Source organism: Gobio gobio (genome assembly GCF_949357685.1).
Source record: "Gobio gobio genome assembly, chromosome: 24".
In the NCBI taxonomy this organism is placed as follows: domain Eukaryota; kingdom Metazoa; phylum Chordata; class Actinopteri; order Cypriniformes; family Gobionidae; genus Gobio; species Gobio gobio.
The window spans coordinates 33865766-33890191 of NC_137120.1; the positions used below are offsets into that span (position 1 = coordinate 33865766).

General features: G+C 48.3%; 1 protein-coding gene across 1 annotated transcript in view; it reads left to right on the top strand.

Annotated features, from left to right (window-relative positions):
* Positions 1-24426, top strand: part of ncanb (neurocan b) — a gene marked incomplete at both ends in the record, with an annotated part of 135038 nt that overhangs the window by 104039 nt on the left and 6573 nt on the right. Inside the window, one exon of the mRNA XM_079807022.1 lies at positions 22474-22632. Within this exon, the coding sequence (XP_079663148.1) occupies positions 22474-22632 (159 nt within the window). The remainder of the gene's footprint in view (positions 1-22473; positions 22633-24426) is intronic.

Sequence of the window (24426 nt, forward strand, 5' to 3'; positions counted from 1 at the left end):
GGAATGGAGCTAAACTAGACGGTCTTCACTGATTTTACATTGCATCAGTAAGAACAGAGTGTGAAGCTTGAATTAGCAGAGCAACAGCACAGCTGTACATCAAATATTGCAGTCCACACAACATAATGGGAGACATATCAGAGTTCAAAAGAGGACAAATTGTTGGTGCTTGCCTCACTGGCTCATCTGTTAGCAGGACAGCAAGTCTTTGTGGTGTATTGAGAGCTATGGTATCCAGGGTAATGTCTGCATGCCACCACGCAGGACGAACCACATGCAACAGGATAAACTGTTGACGCAAGAGGAAGCTGTCTGAAAGGGATGTCCAGGTACTAGCCTGGATTATCTCCACAAAAAACCCACAGCTTCCCAACTCACTGCAGAATTACATGCACACCTCGACTCTCCTGTTTCAGCCAAATTTTCATGGTCGAGCTACTATAGCTAAACCTTTGGTCACTCGTGCCAATGCCAAATGTTTCATTGCTGCCAACAGTGTACATTTTGGGTTGTGGACAATGTGAAACATGTATTGGACATGTATTGTTCTTTGATGAGTCCACATTCACTGTCTTTCCCACATCCGTTGGAGTTACGGTGTGGAAAAGCCCAAAGAGGTTTAACATTGTAACAAGCATTGTACCCTGAAGGAAGTGTTGTGTATCGGCATGATAATGCACCAATACACACAGCAAGACTTGTGACAGAATGGTTTGATGACCATTCTAAATATTTTTGATCCACTTTGGGGTGTTTTGGAGGAGCAACCAGAAGACATTTTCCTCCACCAGCATGACATAGGGACCTGGCCACTGTTCTGGAACAGGAATGACTAAAAATCAGTCTGGCCACTGTGCAGGACTTGTATCTGTAATTCCCAAGACGAATCGATGCTGTATAGGCCACAAAAGGAGGCCCTAAACCAATAAATGATTGTGGTCTAAAACAAGGAGTTCCCCTTCGAGGGAACTCGAACTGCGTCATCGTGACGACACTCTGGGGAACGCCCCTTCGCGTAAAGCGTCTGAAGAAACTGTAGAATCAGCCCAATCCGATTGGTGTTGCGTGATGACGTCGTATGTGACGGCATACCCGGAAGATACAAAGAGACGTCTGAACGAAACAGAGATAGCTTTTTTGCTCTTCAGCGTGAGCGCTCTGTTTGTTCAGTCTGAAGGTGTTGTTGCAGTGAAAGTAAGTGAAATATATTTACTATGGCGAGCGAGCGTTTCAGGCTGTGTGTGCACCCGTGTCCGCGCTATATTACGGGCACGGACACACATCAGCTTTGTGTGCAGTGTCTCGGCGTGCAGCACGCCCAAGCCGCTCTTGAGGGGGCGGCTTGCGGTGATTGTGAACTGCTGCCGCTGAGGGTGCTGCGCTCGCGGCTGGCCGTCTTTGAGGAGACCGGTCAGCCTCGTGAGCCCCGCGGTTCTGGGCCTGCGTCTGTTGAGGCAGCGCGGCGCCGTAGATCGTGGGGCTCACAGCGGGATCTGTCAAGAGGATATGGGACTGCTGAGGCATCCTCCCTATCCTCCTCTGACGATTCTGATATCCTCCCGCCCCGTGTGGAAGCCCGCGATGCGGCTTCTTCCCGCGGGGCGGAGGATCCGATTCTCAGGCTGTCTGATTCTGAGGAATCAGACAATTTGAGGATCGAGGTGGATGATGTGGGGCTTTCGCCACCCCACACACCCGCTATTGAGGAGCTAGTGGAGGTTTTAGTCCGCGCTGTGGCCAAACTGAGTTTGGATTGGCCACAAGAAATAGTGGACATCCAGCCACCATCTAAGCTGGATGAACGCTTTTTCAGGCGTCGGGTTCAACCTCCACGGCGGGGTCTTCCTTTTTTCCCCGATCTGCATAACGAGTTGTGTAGATCGTGGGAAAAACCCTTCTCAGCCCGTGTAGCTAATCCCCCAGTACTTGATTTTGCTAATGTGCTGGGGACGGCTGAGTTGGGGTATGCAGCGTTGCCACAGGTGGAAGAGGCGCTTGCGGGCCACCTCTCACCCGGGGCCGCTGCATCATTGAAGGCTCCGTCGCTGCCCACTAAACCTTGCCGCGACACGTCCAAGTTAGTCGGCAGGGCTTTTAGTGCGGCAGGTCGAGCTGCTGGTTGTCTGCACACCATGGCGGTCCTGCAGGCATACCAAGCCGACCTCCTCAAAGAACTGGATGAGGGCGAGGGACCATCTCCGGATGACTTCACTGAGCTCAGGAAGGCAACGGATTTGTCTCTCCGCATTACCAAAGAGACGGCTCGCGCTGTGGGCCGCTCTATGGCTGGAATGGTATGCGTTGAGAGGCATCTCTGGCTGACGCTGTCGGGAATCAAGGAGAGAGAGAAACATTTTCTCCTTGATGCTCCGATCTCGCCTTCTGGCCTCTTCGGCGGGGCAGTGGATACTGTCGTCGAGAGGTTTCAGGAGGCGAGGAAGCAGTCAGCCGCCTTCCAGAAGTTCTTCCCTCGCCGCTCGGGCTCTGCAGTTACAGCAGGCCCGGGTGGGCAGCCCGGACCCTCATCCAGCGCATCACACCGCGATGCGCAGAGGCAGAGTGTCGCCTCCCGCGCCCCTCCCGAGGGAGCTTGGCAAAAGAGACGGCGCTCTCGCAGGAAGCCTTCTCAGCCTAAGAGCGACCTGAGGGACGTTATCCAGGCTAAGAAGGCTCCCAAGCGGTCCTAGCTTCGGCAGGACCGCTGAGAGTCGTCCCCCACAGGGTGGAGCGATCGAGGTCGTTTCCACTCTGGGACTCTCGGGGAATCGTTGCTGCGCTCCCGCCGTCCAAGACGTTTCGGGCCGCATCGGTTCCCTGCGCGCGCGCACTGAACCAGTCGCCTCCATTAGGACTTGCGACAGTTCAGCAGCCGCGTGCGCCTCACGGACCTCTTCCCCGACGACACCCTGCCGGTCAGCCGCTTCAGGGCGTTGGGGTAGGGGCTCGAATAACACCCGAGGCTGGCCTCGAGAGGCTAGTTCCCTTAGTAGATTATCTCGGCGCATGGTCATGCCTTCCGAGTATATCTGCATGGGCCCTGCGTACTGTGGAACGGGGTTACAGACTGCAGTTCGGTTTCCCTCCCCCGAAATTCAACGGGGTGGTTCGAACTGTGGTCGGTCCCGAGCAGGTGCGGGTGATGGAGCAAGAAGTACGCTCTCTGCTGGTCAAGGAGGCTATAGAGTATATTCCTCCACCAGACAGGGAGTCCGGGTTCTACAGCCGGTACTTCATAGTTCCCAAGAAGGATGGGGGGTTGCGTCCAATTCTAGATCTCAGGCACCTGAACCGGTCTCTGAGGAGATACAGGTTCAGGATGCTCACAATTCCAGCCATCGTGACTCAGATCCAGTTCGAGGACTGGTTCGTCACGATAGATCTGAAGGACGCATACTTCCATATCTCCATCCTTCCAGCTCACAGGAAGTTCCTGGGGTTCGCTTTCGGGGGCAAAGCGTACCAGTATCGGGTTCTTCCGTTCGGCCTAGCTCTCTCCCCTCGCACCTTCACGAAGTGTATGGATGCAGCACTGGCTCCGTTGAGACTCCAGGGCATCCGTATACTCAATTATATCGACGACTGGCTGATTTTGGCTCAGTCGTACGATATGGCGGTTCGACATCGAGATGTCGTTCTAGCCCACATAAGGTGCTTGGGTCTCAGACTCAACACGAAGAAGAGCGTGTTGACGCCCTCCCAGAGGACCACGTTCCTGGGGGTTGTATGGAATTCGACTCTGATGCGGGCACAACTGTCCCCCGCACGCGTGGAGTCCATACTGGCGATGGTCTCGAGAGTGAAACTGGGCCGCAGCCTCACTGTGAAGCAGTTTCAGAGACTGCTGGGTCTCATGGCAGCAGCAGCCAACGTGATTCCGTTCGGTCTGCTCTACATGAGACCCCTCCAGTGGTGGCTGAGAACCAAGGGGTTTTCCCCCAGGGGGAATCCTTTCCGCATGATCAGGGTAACGCGCAGATGCCTTCGTTCCCTCGTCATGTGGAAGAAACCTTGGTTCCTGTCCCAGGGGCCAGTGTTGGGAGCGTCGTGTTGCCGGAAGTCCGTTTCAACAGACGCTTCCCTCACTGGTTGGGGCGCGGTCATGGAAGGCCGCTTTTCCAGGGGTCTGTGGGGGACCCGGCATTCTTCCTGGCATATCAATTGCCTGGAAATGCTGGCGGTCTTCAAGGCTCTGAGGAGCTTTCTCCCGGACCTCCGCGGCCACCATGTCCTGATACGATCCGACAACATGTCGGCGGTATCGTATCTGAACCACCAGGGGGGCCTGAGGTCGCGCCCTCTTTGCAGACTGGCGCATCAGGTCCTTCTGTGGTCCCAGGGGAAGTTGTCATCCCTCAAGGCGATGTACATTCCCGGGGACCAAAATCAGGGAGCAGACATCCTGTCGAGGCAGGGGCTGAGGCCCGGGGAATGGCGGCTCCACCCCGAGGTGGTGGAGGCTATGTGCGAGCGGCTGGGCCCGGTGGAAGTGGATCTATTTGCGTCTCGAGAGACGTCCCACTGCCCGCTGTGGTTCTCCCTCACTCATCCGGCCCCTCTGGGGCTGGATGCCATGGCACAGACGTGGCCGAGGCTGCGTCTGTACGCTTTTCCCCCGATTGCTCTGCTCCCGGGAGTTCTGGAACGTGTCCGCCGGGAGGGCGTCAGCCTTCTCTTAGTAGCACCCCGGTGGCCCACTCGAGTATGGTTCTCCGACATCATCGACCTGCTGGACGGTCCCCCATGGCAGGTCCCTCTGAGGAGGGACCTGCTGTCTCAGGCCAGGGGTACGATTTTCTACCCCCGGCCAGAGGTATGGGATCTCTGGGTCTGGCCCCTGAGGGGGCTCAGTTCCTAGCAGAGGGCCTGTCGGCAGGTGTTGTGGAGACCCTACTCAGTTCCAGAGCTCCATCCACCAGGAGGTTGTACAGCCTAAAGTGGAATGTATTTTCCACTTGGTGTAGAGAGCGGGAGGTGAACCCAGTTAACTGCCCAGTGGCTTCAGTGCTGGAGTTCCTTCAAGACCGCTTCTCCGCCGGTCTTTCCCCATCCACACTTAAGGTGTATGTGGCTGCCATTGGGGCTTTCCACGCACCTTTAGGTGATGCGACGTTGGGAAGGCACCATCTGGTTGTACGTTTCCTCCGTGGGGCTCGGAGGATGAGGCCTGCGGCTCATTCCAGGGTCCCAACCTGGGACCTGGCAGTGGTGCTCGAGGGTTTGGCTGAGGCCCCCTTTGAGCCGCTGGAGTCGGCTGAGGCGAGAATACTGACCTTCAAGGTGGCTTTTCTCCTTGCCATCACTTCTCTGAGGAGAGTGGGGGACCTCCAGGCCTTGGCGGTCACGCCGACTTGCCTGGAGTTTGCCCCTGGCATGGTTAAAGCCATCTTGCATCCCAGCCAGGGCTACGTGCCCAAGGTGCCATCTAGCAGGGCAAGGTCAGTGGTTCTCCAGGCATTCCATCCTCCACCTCACGTGACGGCGGAAGAGAGCAGACTTCACCTCCTCTGCCCCGTGCGGGCATTGAGGATTTATCTGGAGAAGTCTGCTCAGTGGAGAAAGTCAGACCAGCTGTTGGTGTGTTTTGGTTCACCCAAGAAAGGGCTGCCTGCGTCAAAGCAGACGATTAGTAACTGGATTGTCCAGGCTATAGCCATGGCTTATCGGGTGCGCAACCTGCCTTCACCCTTAGCCGTGAGGGCCCATTCTACCAGGAGCATGGCCTCCTCGGTAGCCCTCCTTTCTGGGGCCTCTATGCTAGACATCTGCGAGGCAGCTGGGTGGGCCACTCCTCACACCTTCATTCGTTTTTATAGTCTGCATCTCCCTGAGACGCCTGGCGCGAGAGTGCTCGTCCCCTAGTTGTGCCTGGTTCCAGCTTCACACTGGGGTGGGTATGATTGGTGCGGGATAGTTGGTACTCGTTCCCCAGAGTGTCGTCACGATGACGCAGTTCGAGTTCCCTCGAAGGGGAACGTCTCGGGTTATGACTATAACCCTTGTTCCCCGAGAAGGGGAACGAGACACTGCGTCTCGTGTCCACCCAATCATCAGAGCGCTCGCTTCATCGCAAAGAACGCTATCTCTGTTTCGTTCAGACGTCTCTTTGTATCTTCCGGGTATGCCGTCACATACGACGTCATCACGCAACACCAATCGGATTGGGCTGATTCTACAGTTTCTTCAGACGCTTTACGCGAAGGGGCGTTCCCCAGAGTGTCGTCACGATGACGCAGTGTCTCGTTCCCCTTCTCGGGGAACAAGGGTTATAGTCATAACCCGAGACGTTTCCATTTCATTGTCCAACCCCTGTATTTCACAACACAGTTCCACCCAGGGTTGGAATTTATTTATTTCATATATTTATGAGATTTTACAGTGCTCTTTCCACAAAGGCTCTGGTTGTTGTTGTTTTATTTTATTTTAGGTCATTTGAAATATTTTTTCTGTTCAACTATACTACAAAAAAAATATTTAGTGGACTTTTAATGGTCTTAACCATTTTAATTACAAATCACTGGTCAGGAAATGAGCAAGAATTGTACAAATACTGTAGATAAAGTAACTTAGCAAGGAATAGCCTTCATCTTTGTTTTTGTTAAATTGTTAAGTCTTGTGGGTAAACTTGCAGACAGCTTTTTAAGGGAAGAAAAGTTAGTGTTGTTCCATTAAATGTTAATGGCTTCGAACAGTTCATGATTAGATGAAAAATGTCTCCCAGTTAGTTTGAGTTTAATATGAGACCAAATATTCACTATAGAGTTCAAATCTGGACTCTGACCAGGCCAAAACTGTCACAGAACGGGGAATAAACAGACGGCAGGCAGAGAAGTAGGATCCAAATGCAGGGGATTTTAATGAAAATAAACAATCAAAAAACCAGGAACAAAATAACACTGAGCAAACACAAAGAAAACACAGGAACAGAGAACTGAGAATTCCTGCATAACAGCAAACATTAAACAACGACCGACAGAGAACCAGAGAAAACATGGGCTTTATATACACACAGGGGAGACTAGCTAAATGAGATAACAAGGGGTGTGGTGAATGGGAACACCTGGGAAAACTAATGGACATGGAAAAACTACAAAACTCCACAGGAACAGGACACAGAAAAGAACACAGAACCAAGTCACAAATAACCTTCAACATAAAAGTCCCAATCGTGCAAGACACAGAACAGATGTGTGACAAAAACATGAGCCTCAAGTCACTTGTTGTAAAGTAACATTTGATCATTCCTCTATAGAAAAAGAGGTTTTCATTGGTGGGAAGCAAGCAATTCTGCAATATTCTTCTGTACTTCACCGCATTAAATGATTTTTCACAGTGAAGGATCTCACCAATACCATTAGCTAAAAAGTCTTCCCACACAATGAGTCTCTTCCTCCATTCTTCACTGTGCTAGAGATGCATTTATTACTATATTTCTCAGCAGATATTCGAAGACACCACTCTGGAGCATCACCATGCAACTGTTTCATTGTGATTCATCACTCCACACACAACTTTTCAAGTTCTGCCAAAAAAAAAAAAAAAAAATTCTGAGACAGCAATGGCTTTTTAAGTAGTGCATTTCCTTAGATTTTGTAAATTTCCTGACCATTTTTTGTTGTTTTTTTTGTTACCTCTAAGATTTTCTGTCTGACGGTAGTGAGTTCAGTAGATGCACTGAAAATCAGTTTGAAACCATCATGTAGTCTCAATCCATTCTTTCATGCTAGAATGCTGGATTTGTCAATATTTATAATAAATATTTGGTAGGTTATTTTTGTATCTGGCGGTGTTGACTCATATTGAAAAAAGAAAACCCCATTTTGTTAGAAAACAGAAGAAGCAGGAGATTGCACTCAAAATAGGATGAATACCTTTCAAAGAGTTAAACAGATTAATCTAAAATAATTCACTGATACAGAATATTGTGAAATAAATAACATGTTAGATTGCAAATGCACTTATAATGAGGTAGCTGAATATATTTTACCTCACATATCTGGGGCATTTTTGTGACATTTTTCCCCAAACCTGATTAGTCTCTGTCCCTAAGTTTGCCTACCGTATAAAATGGCCAGTTATTGAAGTTAACATGTTTGTAGCAAGGTTAAACAATGCACCAATCCAACCTGATGGCATTTTCTTTTATCTTAAAGGAAGTTTTGTCAAGACTAGCAGATTGATTGACAGCTGAAAGGAGTGGTGGGGATGTTACATGCCGTCTAGTCTGAGCTGGAGGGAGGCAGATCTGAAAATAATCAAGACAGACAGTGAGCTGTACCACTGAGGTCCTGCATCAACTAAAATTGAGCACAGCCAAATTAATCATGGCCTTCTGGGTCTTTAGATAGTGTTTGCACTAATGAAGATTTCTTAATAACATCACATCAACAGGAGCATGTGGTGAAGAGTGCTAAAGAGTTACACAAGAGGTACACATTACATTTCTAGCTTGTCTTTTTGACCAATTTTTTTGCAAGCTATTTTTTATATGAATGCCAGTCAGAACGTCTCGGTTACGGATGTAACCCTCGTTCCCTGAGGAGGGAACGGAGACGTAACGTTAGTGACTAACGAATGGGGGTTTCGCTTAGAAGCCTATCAACTTCGAGTTTAGAGAAAACGCCCAATGGCGTGCCAATGCCATGGGGCATGCGGAATTTGCATACGTAACTCCGCCTCACCGCGTGAGTATATAAGGAAGTACGTGGCAATATCGCATTATGTTACCTGCTTGAGGAGCCAAGACTGAACTCCTGCGTTCCAGGTAGCACAACTGATGTGGCAAGGGGACGTTACGTCTCCGTTCCCTCCTCAGGGAACGAGGGTTACATCCGTAACCGAGACGTTCCCTTTCGTTCAGTCACTACGACGTAACGTTAGTGACTAACGAATGGGGGTCCCAATATAATCCCGCCACTCAGCTGTCTTCCAGTGCCCTGCGTAAGTGTGAGTACCCTGTCATAAGACTAGTACGGACGAAGGACTCCCACTTAACACAGGAATACCAAGGTGCACTGGGAAGCATATCCCAGTGAGGGAATGCCAAAAATGCCTACCCGTGGGGAGGACTTAAGAGACACATATGACCCGCTGAGGGTTGCATATGGAAGATCTCTAGGGTACCAGCCGAAGGTGGATTTTTAACCCTAGGGGTGGCGGGGACACGCCAAGGGAAGAAACCCGCTCACTGCGGAGACTTACGGTGAAATACACATGTGGGGGTCGCCGGAGGGAACCATGCACATGGGGCACCTGGCCGGACATGAGGGTCTGGGCTCGAAAGGGCAGACTGAACTGATGTCGGCGTCGACAGTGCTGGAGGAGCTCAGGGCTCTCGGGGAGCTCACCTGAGGAAAATATCGCACGTATCCAGTCCGTGGAGTGGAGTGGCGAGCAAGCGAAGACACCTGAGCCTGGCCCATCACCGGCCCCTCGGGGGGGCGAGTACATAGTCGGACACTGGCTTCACTCGGAGATAGTAGAATCTGGCGAATGTGTTGGGTGTCGCCCAGCCTGCAGCTCTGCAGATGTCTGCTAGCGAGGCGCCATGCGCTAGAGCCCAAGAGGAGGCCACACTCCGGGTGGAGTGTGCCCTCACACCAAGGGGACATGGTCGGCCTTGCTGCTGGTAAGCCAAAGCAATGGTGTCCACTATCCAGTGAGACAGCCTTTGCTTTGAGAGAGCACTTCCCTTCCGCTCTCCACCATAACAGACAAAGAGCTGGTCTGAGGTCCTGAAACACTGCGTCATGTCTACGTAGGCGCGGAGGGCGCGTACTGGACAGAGCAATGCCAAGGCTGGGTCTGCCTCCTCCAAAGGCAGCGCTTGCAGGTTCACCACCTGGTCCTTAAACGGAGTGGTGGGAACCTTGGGCACATATCCAAGCCGGGGTCTCAGGATCACGTGAGAGTTAGCCGGCCCGAATTCCAGGCACGCTTCGTCAACCGAAAATGCCTGCAGGTCCCCGACCCTCTTGACTGAGGCCAATGCGGTCAGCAGAGCCGTCTTCATAGACAGAAACTTAATATCAACCGACCGCAAAGGCTCAAAGGGAGGTCTCTGCAGAGCAGTTAACACTACTGCGAGGTCCCAAGAGGGTACGAGAGGAGAGCGAGGAGGATTCAGTCTCCTGGCTCCCCTCAGAAACCTGATGACCAGGTCGTGCTGACTTACCTTCTTGTTCTCCAGGAGATCGTGGTGGGCAGATATTGCGGCCACATATACTTTGAGGGTGGAGGGAGACAGCCTTCGCTCCAGCCCCTCTTGGAGAAACTCAAGCACGGACCCGATCGGGCATTTCCAGGGGTCTTCTTGGCGGGAAGAGCACCAGGTGACGAAGAGGTTCCACTTCAACGCATAGGCATGCCGAGTGGACTCTGCCCTAGCGGAAGTGATGGTGGCGACCACCGTAGGTGGTAGGCCACTCAAACCTGCCACGTCCCGTCTAGGAGCCACACGTGGAGGCTCCAGAGGTCGGGACGCGGGTGCCAAAGGGTGCCCCGTCTCTGAGTAAGGAGGTCCGGTCTCAGAGGAATAGGCCAGGGAGGAGCTGTCGCAAGGAGTATGAGTTCGGGGAACCAGGTCCGGCCGTGCCAGTACGGGACGACCAAAAGGACCTTCTCCTTGCCCTCCCTGATCCTTGCACAGGAGCTGTGCGAGTAGGCTCACTGGGGGGAACGCATATTTGCGTAGGCCCCGCGGCCAGCTGTGCGCCAATGCATCCGTGCCGAGCGTGCCCTCGGTCAGGGAATAATACAGGCTGCAGTGGGAAGAGTCGTGGGAGGCAAACAGATCTACCTGTGCGTCGCCGAACTGTTCCCAAATCAGCTGAACCGTCCGGGGATGGAGTCTCCATTCTCCCAGGAGAGGCTGAAACCGCGAGAGCTCGTCGGCTGCGTGGTTCAGGACTCCCGGAATATGGACAGCACGAAGGGACCTCAGGCGCTTCTGACTCCATAGGATGAGATGGCGGGCGAGTTGAGACATACGGCGGGAGCGTAGACCGCCCGAGTGGTTGATGTACGCTACTACGGCCGTGTTGTCTGTCCGGACAAGCACATGTTGACCCTTCAGCAGCGCTCGGAAGCGGTGCAGGGCGAACCGTACTGCCAGCAACTCGAGGCAATAGACATGCAGGAGGCGCTGGGGTCCTGTCCAGGAGCCCGCGGCTGCTTGTCCATTGCACATGGCACCCCAGCCCGTGGCAGAGGCATCCGTCGATACGACAACATGCCTGGAAACTCGTCCTAAGGGCACACCGGCCCGTAGAAAACTGAGGTTCGACCACGGGGTGAGCGTCTGTAAGCAGGCCCGAGTCACTTGGACCCGGAGCGTGCCAGACTGCCATGCCCATCTCAGGACTCGATTGCGAAGCCAGTGCTGAAGCGGTCTCATATGAAGCAATCCGAGCGGCGTTACCGCGGCTGCAGATGCCATATGCCCCAGGAGCCTCTGAAATAGTTTCAGTGGAACCGCACTCTTGCTCTCGATTTGTCGGAGGCAAGTCAGCAGAGACTGCGCGCGCTCGCTTTCTCGAAAGCTGCGCGTACATGGCGACCGAGTCGATCTCCATACCGAGAAAAGAGATCCTCTGCACGGGGCAAAGTTTGCTCTTCTCCCAGTTGACCCGAAGGCCCAGACGGGCTAAGTGGTGGAGAACCAGATCTCTGTGTCCGCAAACCTGCTCTCGAGAGTGGCCTAGTATAAGCCAGTCGTCGAGGTAGTTCAGGATGCGGACCCCGTGCTGCCGAAGGGGCGCAAGGGCTGCCTCGGCGATCTTCGTGAAGACGCGAGGGGACAGAGATAACCCGAATGGGAGAACCGCGTACTGGTATGCCCGCCCCTCGAAAGCAAACCGTAGGAACGGTCTGTGTCGAGGAAGGATGGAGACATGGAAGTAGGCGTCCTTCAGGTCGATCGCTGCAAACCAATCGTACGGACGAACGCATTCGAAAAGGCGTTTCGCAGTCAACATCTTGAACGGAAGCCGGTGAAGGGATCGGTTCAAGATGCGAAGGTCCAGGATTGGTCGTAACCCACCGGTTTTCTTGGGTACAATGAAGTAGGGGCTGTAGAACCCCGACCTCATTTCGGCTGGAGGGACAGGCTCGATCGCACCCTTCGCCAGTAGAGTGGCAATCTCCGCACGCATGACGGGGGCATGGGCCCCGGTCACGGTATAGCGGACTCCCCAGTAACGGGGAGGAGCCTGCGCGAACTGAATCGCGTAGCCGAGCCTGACGGTCCGGGCAACCCAGCGGGACAGCCCCGGAAGCTGAAGCCAGGCTTCCAGAGACTGCACCAACGGGGTCATACGGACGACAGACGTACCCTGGGTGGGGCAGCGAGGCAGCGTTACCGGCGCGGACAAGGGAGGCTGTTGGGCGTCCCGGGGTCGGAGCACGGTTAACGGCTGCGCCCTGACAGAGGAGACCAGGGAAGGACTCGCGTTCCACTGGGGTCTGCTCTGCCAGGGGGCTGGCGACAGAGAGGGATGCGAGTGGCGAGACCCGAGGGTGGCGCGCACTGTCATCACCGGTCTCTGGGTGCTCAGAGACAGGAACATGAGTTCTTCCCAAGCGCTGCTAGCCCGGGGGCCAGCAGCGGAAGGATTTTCCCCCGGCCCTCCACCGGGGGAAGGAGAGGCCCTGCTACCATCCCCTGGGAAGAACTGGAACCCATCTCTGAGTTGTCCACCTCCATCCTGGCATTTAACCAGTCTGGGGAGCGGACTGGGCGACATCCTCAACCACCTCCACGGCGTGGCCCAGGTGAAGGCTGCTGCTGGGGCCGGGCGGGAAGAGGGAGGGCGCCCTCGGCGGCGAGCGGACTGAGGCGACTGGGCCGGCGGCTGGTGCAGCAGCTGGCCGCCGGGGCAGTACGTGTTACAGCCTCAGTCTGCTCTGGGGCGGCCGAGAACTGTTGGGCGCAGTTCTCAGCCGCGCCGCCGAAGAGGCCAGCCTGGGATATGGGTGAGTTGAGGAGGCGGGCCCGCTCAACGTCCTCCACATCACCAGGTAAGGCCCGGTGTTCTCCCGGACCACAGCTGTGGACATCGCCCGACCCAGGGAGCGTGTGGCCACCTTCACCGCCCGGGGGCGGGGTCAGTTGCGGCACGCAGCTCAATGAAGAGCCCTGGGTCGGCTCCACCCTTGTGCATGTGCAAAGGGGCGGCGGCCTGCCCGTAGCTCTGCGGGACCACGCCACCGAAGTAGACGAGCCCACAGGCTTTGGGGGGGGTGCTTAGGACAGCCACACCACGCCACGTCAAAGCCCTCTGTGGACACCGTAGTGCGCAACAGAGAGTTCAACAGTGGGGGGGAGGGGGCCCCAGTGTACCCAAGGCCGCGGCCCCATCAAGGGCAGAGAAGGCGGAGGAGGCCACCAAACGGTCACGGGAAGCACGGGGACTTCCGGGACCGCGTGATCTCCTCATGCACCTCGGGAGCGAAAGGCATTGGGGGCGGGGCCCAACAGCTGTCGGGTGCCGCCCCCAAAAACCAATCGCGCAACCACGAGCACCCGCGACTGGGCGGAGTTCCACACCAGCGCGAGACCCGTGGCTGCCCGAGATAACATGGCTGTCAACTTTAGGTCAGATCAGGCAGTGCTAACACACCCGGAGGCGGAGCACAACCTAATCGTCATCCCCAAAGGACTCCAGCCCACCTTGGGATGCGGCGATCGACATCTCACTGCTATCCGGAGCGTGAACCGAACGAACGGGGCGTCAGAGACGGGCCGTAGATTCAATCCAACACTCACGGAAGCGATGTATAAGAGGGGGGCGTGGCCCGAGGAATGAACGTCGGGGTTCTTAATACCACAGCACCGCCCTCAGGTCACCCTGGCCACCAGCCAAAGTACCATCTCACTCGGGGACGGTAGATTGGGGTGTGGCAGAGGGGACTCTCTCTCCTCACGGAGATCATTGAGTCTCGACCGCGACATCGCGATGGTCACGCCCCCGCAATGGAAACGTGACACATCCGCAAACACTGCCCGAACGTGCTGAAGCCCAAACACGCTCGAGCAGTGAATGCGTCCACAGACAGCAGCGGAAAATCGATCGCACCCGGAAGTGCACGGGCGAGCCGTCTTGAAAAAGACGTGCCACGCGCAAGCTCTTTTTGTGAGAGGAAAGCCTCGCAGTCGATGCCGAAGCGCCCAGGGAAACACACACCAGCTGTCAAACGGACCACTGCGCAGATCAGCAGGCAGGAAGTATGCGATCACTGGAACGCGCCGTCACACCAACACCGACTGGAAAGCTGCTCGTCTCGAAGAAGCTGACAGAGTCTCAGAAGGCTGTAGGAGTGAAGAGGTAGGTACTCTTGGCTCCGAAAGCAGAACATAATGCGATATTGCCACGTACTTCCTTATATACTCACGCGGTGAGGCGGAGTTACGTATGCAAATTCCGCATGCCCCATGGCATTGGCACGCCATTGGGCGTTTTCTCTAAACTCGAAGTTGATAGGCTTCTAAGCGAAACCCCCATTCGTTAGTCACTAACGTTACGTCGTAGTGACTGAACGAAAGGGAACACCCCAACTTATTTATAAACCCATGTAATCTTAAAGGGATAGTTCACCCAAAAATGAAAATTTTATGTTTTTCTGCTTACCCCTATGGCATCCAAGATGTAGGTGTCTTCGTTTCTTCAGTAGAACACAAATGAAGATTTTTAACTCCAACCGTTGCTGTGTGTCACTCATAGAATGCTTGTCAATGGAGTCTAATTCTATTAGAGTAAAAAAAACATGTACAGACAACTTCAAATTAAACCTTGCGGCTCGTGACGACACATTGATGTCTTAAGACATGAAACGATCGATTTCTGAGAGAAACCGAACGGTATTTAGGCAATTAATTTCACCTCATATCAGACGAATGCTTCAGCTCTCCAGACTGCCATCACTTCCTGTAGGTGAGGTCAAAATTCCGGCCGGGTCATAGATATGTATACGTAGATCCTCATTTGAGCGATCCACGCCATGATCCACGCAGGCACTAATGAGGTATCTATGTATATATCTATGACCCGGCCGGAATTTTGACCTCACTCACGGGAAGTGATGGCAGTCTGGAGAGCTGAAGCGTTCGTCTGATATGAGGTGAAATTAATTGCATAAATACCGTTCGGTTTCTCTCAGAAACCGATCGTTTCGTGTCTTAAGACATCAATGTGTCGCCACGAGCCGCAGGGTTTAATTTGAAGTTGTCTGTCCATTTATTTTTACTCTAATAGAATTAGACTCCATTGACAAGCATTATATGAGGGACACACAGCAACGGTTGGAGTTAAAAATCTTCATTTGTGTTCTACTGAAGAAACAAGGACACCTACATCTTGGATGCCTTAGGGGTAAGCAGAAAACCATAACATTTTCGCTTTTGGGTGAACTACCCCTTTAAGTATAGTATATTTAATAATTATATATTTGTATATGTCTTCAATGGTTGGATTATTTAGCAAATCAGAAGACACTTGCTGTTATTTTGCATATCCCATATATGCAAGCAGGAAGTTAAAGGTACAGTAGCTAAAGCATATTAATGAGATTTATGAGGTCATATTCAAATTCATTAGCAGCTATTGCATGTTAGTTTGTAGTTTGAGTTTGTAGGGTGGATTTTGAATCATTCCAAAATGTCTAAAGTCACTAGTATTAGACTAGTATTATTCAGTGGTTTTCAATCCTAGTCCTGGGGACCCACCGCTCTGCACATTTTCTATGTCTTTCTAATCTAACACGCTCAGTTCAGTTCATAGAGGTCTCACCTATTGAGCTGATGACCTGAATAACGTGTGTTAAATAAGGGAGACATACCAAACCTGCAGAGCGGTGGGTCCCCAAGACTAGGATTGAAAAACGCTGAATAATCAGGATTGAAAATCACTGATTTAGATTAAATAATCAACATTGTTTAGTTGTTCTGGAGAGTTTTTTGGCATAGGTCCACGTCGATACACTTCCTAATAATCTGTGGCAGACACACTCCGGGGGAAGAATCAAGTATTCATCAAGTTCAGTCTTCATGCATCAGAGAGCCACAGCGTGAGGATTTTCTTTTTTTAAGGTTGCCAATCAGGGCTGTGAGCCAGTGAAAAATTTCTCCCTCCTGTTAGGGGGAATATGATGAATGAATGCTGCAGAGTGTTAGTGTTACTGAGGCAGCTGGAAAAAGAGGAAAACATGATAGGAAGACTTTCCTAGAACTTGGCTACTTTCCTAGTCTTTTTTTTTTTTTTTTTGAGCAAAGCAATTGTAAAAGTTTGGCACTAAACGTGCACAGAATTCCCCAAACTTAGTTTGGTGAATAGATTTTGCACTCTGAACGCCTCTCTGTGGCAAAGACCAGCTTGAATTTCCAGGCGGGTTGATGCAAGTTACTGGTGGTTTGATCACAGCAATGCTGGCATTTCAGGGTTCCTACGAGTCTTAAAGGGGTTTTTCAAACTTAAAAGGGATAGTTCACCCAAAAATGAAAATTACCCCATGATTTACTCACCCTCAAGCCAATAAAGGCCTTCTGAAGCGAATCGATGGGTTTCTGTAAGTAAAATATCCATATTTAACACATTATAAAGTAAAATATCTAGCTTCCGGCGGACTGCCTTCCATATTCAATTTACGGGAAAAGCGGAACTGGTGCGACGATGACGGATGTAGAACTGTGAGAGGCGTTACACTTTCTCTGTAAGTTCAATACGGAAGGTGGACCGCCGGAAGCTAGATATTTTTTACTTTAAAAAGTTTTAAGTATGGATATTTTTCTTAAAAAACCCATTGTTTCTCTTAAGAAGGACTTCATTAATCCCCCAGAGCTGTATGGATTACTTTTATAAAGGATGGATGCACTTTTTTGGTCTTGGGTTGCCATTTACTGCCATTATAATGCATGGAAGAGCCAGGATATTTTTAAATATAACTCTGATTATATTCGTCTGGAAGAAGAACGTTGTATACACCTAGGATTGCTTGAGGGTGAGTAAATCATGGGGTAATTTTCATTTTTGGGTGAACTATCCCTTTAAGGCCATATAAAAACTGCTCATGATGTCCCAAAGGGTATTTTACATTCATTATACTAAGTTTTATTAAGAGTTGTGTGCCATTCAGCCTTGGATTGACAGTGCCTTAAGTAGAATTAAAATGAACTGAAATTCAAAGATATTCATACTGTAGTTGTGCAGTATGAGTTCATCAAGACCGTTTTTTTATGGCTTGACTCATTTTATGTGCTTTACATTTAATGTTCATTTTTCTGAGTTTAGGAAATCCTAAATCAGATTCTGGATGAATCCTATACTAGTTGCAGAGCCGTAAAGCCAAGCGTCATAATGGGCTCCCCGCAGACGGCCTGTAATTGCTCTCAATAAACCAAGCTGATGCACCTTGTGGCTGTGAGTGTGAGTGCATGAAACCCGAGTGCTTTCGGCTCGCATCAGCTTTAACAAGCGCCAGCCCCTTTAAATCAAGTGCGCCAACAGCCCGTACCTTTGAGGCTATAAGCATGCATCTCCCTGGCAGCGTTTTTTTCTCACTGTTACAGATGGTGTCTGTACATGAACTCAAATGGCAACGTGTTTGTCGACCCTTGTTCCAGCATTCGCCCCTCCGCTCTCACTCCATCACTTTCACATCTGTGAAAGTGCACTTATTGCTCCTTGCTCTCAGATGATCTTGACTACATCATCCAAGACAGAATGAGGTGGCTGAGACAGTTATCTTCACTATTGTTTCTTGTGTCGACTTACACCTTGTTTACGACCTCCATTCTCACAAAGAGCAAAAACATGTTCCATGAAAATGCCCTCACCTGAAAATCAACCCCCCAAATGCTTCATCATCAGGGGTGTTGAAAACACAGCACTAAAATATCACATTGTGATGGGAATAAATGACCCAATCACTCAGTTGGAAGCACTTGCCCTTTTTTATTTTTAACTGCTGCTCATACACTTGCCGTGCATTAATCATGAAAACGTGCCGACCGTCAGTGTGACACGCTCGAAAGGAGCTCTAGATAAACTATAAATGTCCGAGACGGCTAGCTAGTATCTCTCAAAGAGGCTCTGTATAATATTTATTTATTTACTGTTATTTATTTTTGCCTTAAAGTAACAGGACAGTGGCTGGAGAAGCAATGTGCACAGCTCTGTTGGCAAGCAGCTCCACAGCATCTCTTTAAAGGAGTTATGATGCATTGTTTTATGTTTCCCAGGGTGCACTTATAATGTTAGTATGATTTTTACATTCATTTTTCCTACCCCGATTTAGCCCTCTGCTCTGAACACTCTGTTTTAAGGGGCGTGTCTGCTGTGAGACTTCAGTGTAAACGCCCACTGCTGTGATTGGCTAGAATCTTTGCATATGAAATGACTAAAGGCCCGTTCACACCAAGGACGATAACTATAAAGATAAAGATATAGTTCTAAAAATTGTTCTCAATATAAAAGAATAGCAGATTTCACACCACAGCTATAAAAATAATGATATAGAGAAACGATATCGTTGGAATCATTTTCAGAATGATTTTAAACAGCTGATGAACGATAAAAAACATAGACAGCCAATCAGAATCCATCCTGCTGTAACAAGCTCAAGCATTTAAAGCATGCGCTTAGAATAAATCAAGTGATATCGTCCACTGGTGTGGATGCTAATATAGTTATCTTTATAGTTATCATCATTGGTGTGAACAGGCCTTAAGTATACACGTGCAACTCTCTCGTACAGCCCTCAAGGATCTATGGCATTATATGTAGATTGTGGCATGAAAGGTTGCAGTGATGAGCATTGTAGCCGATTACAGAGATGTTGAGTGCATGAATGCAGTGATCTCATCATTGCAGCTCGATTTCTGCACATTAACGAATGTTTTCATCATAACTAACAGTGCAAACACAAAGTAAATACGAGATTCGTTGATTACAGGAGTTTTGCAGGGAATCCAGAACTTAGTCACTGATAAACTTGCGCTGTTTGATTGAAAGCTCCAGCAAATGTTAAGGGAGCATTCTTAGATCGCTTTCTATGTATAATTTCATCACAGTTTAAATGATTTTAATCCTACTAAAGCCCCATTCACACCGCCAGCGACACGCAGCGACAAAGCGACACGATCCCATTCACTTCAATGGAGCGCTGGCGACTTCCGGCGACACGAGCGACAGTGACCATTGGCGACAGAATGTGAGTGTGTCAAGCGACGCAAGACACGCGAAAAAAGTTCAGAAATTTCAACTTTATGCAAATGAGAAGCGATTTTCGCGAGCGACAACCTATAGGAGTGAAGTCAGTGGAGTGCACTTGATCCGTCTGCTATACAGCTACTGGGGTGTTGTGTCAAGATGGAGGAGAAGTTGATTTTAGCTGTTAGCAATTTCCCTGTTCTTTACGATGTCTCTGTGTATATACAGAGACACATTTAAAAAAAATGATGCATGGAAGGACGAGGGTGATCTGCTAATGACGTTTATAGGCAACCCGTAGTGGGAACGCCCACTAGCGACATGAATCTCTGGTGCTGGCGACATGCAGCGACATCATCGCTGGCGGTGTGAACGGGGCTTCAGAGAAACAATGTGAAGTGTTTCTCTTCATTTGCAAAGTCTGTGCCGAAATTGCGACTGATTTACCAAAGAATCCACAGTAAAATGTACAGAATAAAAATAAATAATGCTGAATTGAGACATTCACATTGTTGAAAATAAATAACCACATTCCTAGCATTAGGATCCTTTGGAAGTTAATGTTATTTTTAGTCCATTCGTCTCTCCTTGTCATCTCACTAACACGCCAGTGGGCGGAGCCAACGTTGCAATGATGAAGTAGGTGTTGGTTTCGACATTCCACAACGAGTCGTTCTCTGGGCTTGGTTACAATAAAAGCTGTTTTTGGACTAACAAGGAAGTTTTCAGTTCTGAAACTTGCAAGATATTCTTATAGTATGATGACATCTTGTATGTCAAAATCTCAAGGAAAATTTGATTTCTCAGTTTATGACCGTTAATATAGTCTGAGTGTTTTTTTTTTTTTTTACCTATTTGTTTTGCTTTGCTTTGCTTTTTGCACAGCCTTACATCAACAGCATTTACATCAACATTTGGCATTTTTTCCCTGTCATTCTCGACTCTATCAGACCTGCAACCCATTTTTGGTTCACCAGTTGATCCTCTAGAAGAAAAAACAAAGGAACAAGGACTCCGCTCGGCCGCTCTTCCACAGGTCTCTTTTTGCAAATATTTGCTGTAGGACTGGTTTAATGAGCGCAGGATATAAAGCAAAGTCTGCCGTGAGCAATATAATTTGCTTTGAACACCGTCAGGCTGCTTTCTTCAAAGGATTGCAACTCCCACTAGGCTTTGGGGTGAAGGCTTTCAGGTGGAGGACTGGTGACAACCGCCCATTCCCAATCCGAGCCAGGTGCCAAGGTATGCCAACGGTGACTTGTAATGCCCCCAGCATCTCTATTCTTCCTGCGACTGGAGATAAGAGAGCAGGCTCAGCTGGAGTGCACCAATTTGGACGCATTCCCACTGTATTACAATACACTGTCAACAGTCCTGAATGGATCCGGAAGCTTGTACGCAGGGTGGTTTCGGTCTCTTGGACTGATCAAATTGCAATGCACAACTTACTGCTATCTATTTTCATTCTCACAGTTGACATAACTTTGATACACAGCAAGAAACGCATTTAAATTCACATTTAGCATTGTTTTTCCCCTGATATTCTCAACCCTATCAGACCTGCGACCCACCAGTTGAGAATTATTGTTACATTACAGATTATCTCTTGCTTTATAGATTAGCTAACACTGTTCATCCTCCTTTGGGAAACTTGAGTGTTGTCTCGGTTCCAGCCTCAGCAGCAATGAAAGAGCAGCCAGTCTGTTTTTCTCCCTAGAGAACAGAAAGCCACTTGAATGCCAAAACGTATGAGAGAGAATCTTTTGTTCTGGCAGTATTTTCTTTCAGGTTAGCTTCAGGCTAGATCCCTCTGACTCAGGTTAAATGGGACTGCCCTCGAAGATTAGCTCTGTATCTCTTGAATTTGTGGTATTCAGGGAATGCAAACAAGAAATGGCAAAATGAAAAGGTTGTTTTAGCAAACAGCAATCCTTTCAGGATTATGCCTAAACAGGATCCAAAATGTATTGCCAGTGGCAAATTAATTGAGAATATTACATTTTTGTATGTTGTATATTTTATAATATTTGACCAAAGCATTGACAGCACCATATACCAAACAGCGTTTTGGTAAAATGCTAATGTCATAAAAATATGAAGAAAAAAAATAGTAATTTTGTTACTAATATTTTCATTTTGGTGATGTAATGTGAAGAATATTTCATGTATGTCACCACATGATATAAAAACCTTAAAAATTACATGAATAATTTAAAGATTTTTGGTAGGTTTTTTTAGCTAATTTGATTGTTACTCACATTTGGTCTTGTGAGTGTAAATTTTGGACACATTGACATTGATTTGCAGCGTCGAATTGACTACTTTAACCAGCATTACCAAAAGAAACCTATTTTGGTTTACCAGCACCAACCAGGATAGTATGTGTAATGGAGAAAACAAATTATGGTTACATTTTCATTCTGATCAGAAGACAATAAGGAAGTAATGTGATTGACATTTGGAGTTAACATTTCGGACACGTAGACCCATGGCGACTGCAGTGGTCGTGGTGCCTTAAATACTTTTGTGGTACATTCTCTTCCTCTACCCCGCGATCAGGCAGCTCTCACCCCCATCTGCATGCTAAACAGAGGCCCATACGGGCCAATTTGCAGCAGCCAATTTACCAATGTCGCTTTGAATTTGCTAGGAGTAAAAAAGGCAGCAAAGTGCCTGGAGCTTCATGTAATGGGGAGTCTGGGACGGCTAAAACCTTCACCCTCAAACACATACACAAATGTACAAAGTCACACACGCTCAGAAAAGTACAGATTTTCTGTTATGTGATTTTCTGTTTCTGTCATGTGTCCAGATGCGGTAGAGTCCCGTAGGGTTAGAAAGAGACAGTTCTGACAAGGATGTGACAGGGCTTAATTAGCCGTTGAACTTAGCAGCAGAAGACATTTCTCTAGATTGTTTTCATTTGAATAGATTAAGACATGTTTTTGCTAATGCTAAACTGCTTACGCTCACAGCCATGGATTAGAGTGACACAACAAAGAGAAGCGAATAAAACGCATGGATGTGTCACTTCAGAGGAGCTAAAGTTGAGTGCTAAAGTTGGCTAGCATGTAGCTTTGTGTGAGATTATAGCTGAAAGGTCTTTTTATACACCACGACAAACCAAATTCATGCTAATCTTTCACGCCGTTAAACTTTCACTCACAGTGTTATGCTAATTAGGATGGAAAATGCTTAATGCTAACTAGTAGCATTTTCGCTAATGCCTCCTACTCTTTTCTGCACCTCACTCTCTCTTTCTCTCTCAACGCAGATACTGAGGGTTGCGAGCACAGCTGGAGGAAGTTTCATGGCCACTGCTACAGGTACTTCACCCGTAGACACACATGGGAGGACGCTGAGAAGGAATGCAGAGAGCACAGCGGTCACCTGGCCAGTATCCACTCCACACAAGAGCAGGACTTCATTAATGGTCAGTATCTGCTCAATGTAAACAAATGCACAAATAAAGTTCTGCAGGCTCAATATGCTAGTGTACTTCTAAAAATACACCTTTACACTACCGCTCAAAAGAAGACTTACCAAGAATGCATTGATTTAATCAAAAATACAGTAAAAACTGTAATATTGTCAAATATTATTTTATCTTATTTAAAATAACTGATGATAATAATACATTTTAAAATGTAATTTATTCCTGTTTTTGTGGAAACAGTGATGCTTTTTTCCAGGTTTCTTTGATGAATAAAAAGTTCAAAAGAACGGTATTTATTTGAAATATAATTTTTTTTAAACATTATTAATGTCTTTACTGTCGCTTTTGATTAATTTAATGTATCCTTGATTAATAAAAGAATTCATTCATTTATTTAATAATGTCTTACCAACCCCAAACATTTGAACAGTAGTATATTTCTTTTTTATAGGAAAATGTACCAAAATTTTGATTTCTCATCCTGGAGTAAACCTTTTTGTCCAATCAAATGCTTTCATCACTAGATCCTTCTAAAATCAATTGCAAATGACTAGCCCAAACATTCCACAGCTAGGCAAAAGAAAACTTAATTTCTTAGAATTGCATAACCTATTGAATTTCTATCAACAGAATGCAACAGTCGGGTTCCAGAACTAAAAATTCCAATCATTTTCTCCATAGGGGAATTGGTTTTTAATAATAAATCATTAAAGTCAGGCAGACCTACTGTGGACTGCAAGATTGTTAATTGATATGCTTTTGTTGAAGCCGTCAGCCCACATTAATTCAACTCATATTTTTAAATAATCATGTTTAACACCGGATATGTTGTTCTTTCCCTTATTCGCTCTTAAGTACACAGTGTTGAACCTTTGTCTTTTTGTCAGGTTTTCAAATACTTTTTTCAAATCAAAGTTTATAATGTTGTGGTTCTCTTCGTAAATCCCTATGGGAAAATCCATTAAAAAATTCACACCTGATTTGAAAGGAAACCCATTCTTTAATTCTGTATTTTGTGGAACCCTGTTTTTATAGGTTATAAAACAGTCGGTAACTCTGGCTAAACTGTGTTTGTTTTACCCAATTAGCTTTGACTAAAACCATTTGCATAGCCTAGATTCATTAATAGCTAGCCACATAACTAAGATAAGAGACAGGACTGCTGACCTCCCGCACGGCACAGATTGCATTATGTCTACTGCCCCTCGTCGAGCCAAATTCCAGCGTAATGACACTCACTGTGGCCTCTCACAGCATGCTGTCTGCTCACAGAGCCACAGCGCTCACCAAAAAGTGTGTTTAATCGCCTTGAAAATGGACATCTCCACCTCTGCAATAAAGGGGGCACAGCCATTAGGAAGATTAATGGGCCCTGTAATGATGTTAATCAGTAACACCATGATTGAAATTCCATTACACCCCGACCAAAAAAAAAAAATCCTCATAAATGCATCTTGGGGACGATCTGATGTCTTCTGGCTTGAGCTTGAATTGTGATTGTGATAACACCTTCACTTGGCTCCCAGTGGCCCTGTAAGAGACATAAAGCAGACTACAGCTTAAAGGGGAAGCATTACCACTGCATTTTATGACACTAAGACCCTATTTACACCTGGTATTAACCTGTTTTTTAGTGGTCTTCCAGGTTGTTGGTTATACATGGTATAAATTTAAGTCGTTCCATTAAATATGTGTGGAAAGAAGTGTTTAAAATATGTGCTGTTGTCCCAGAATATAAAAACTTCTAAATGAATGCAGAAAATAGAATGTTTTTAATAGAAACAATAATAA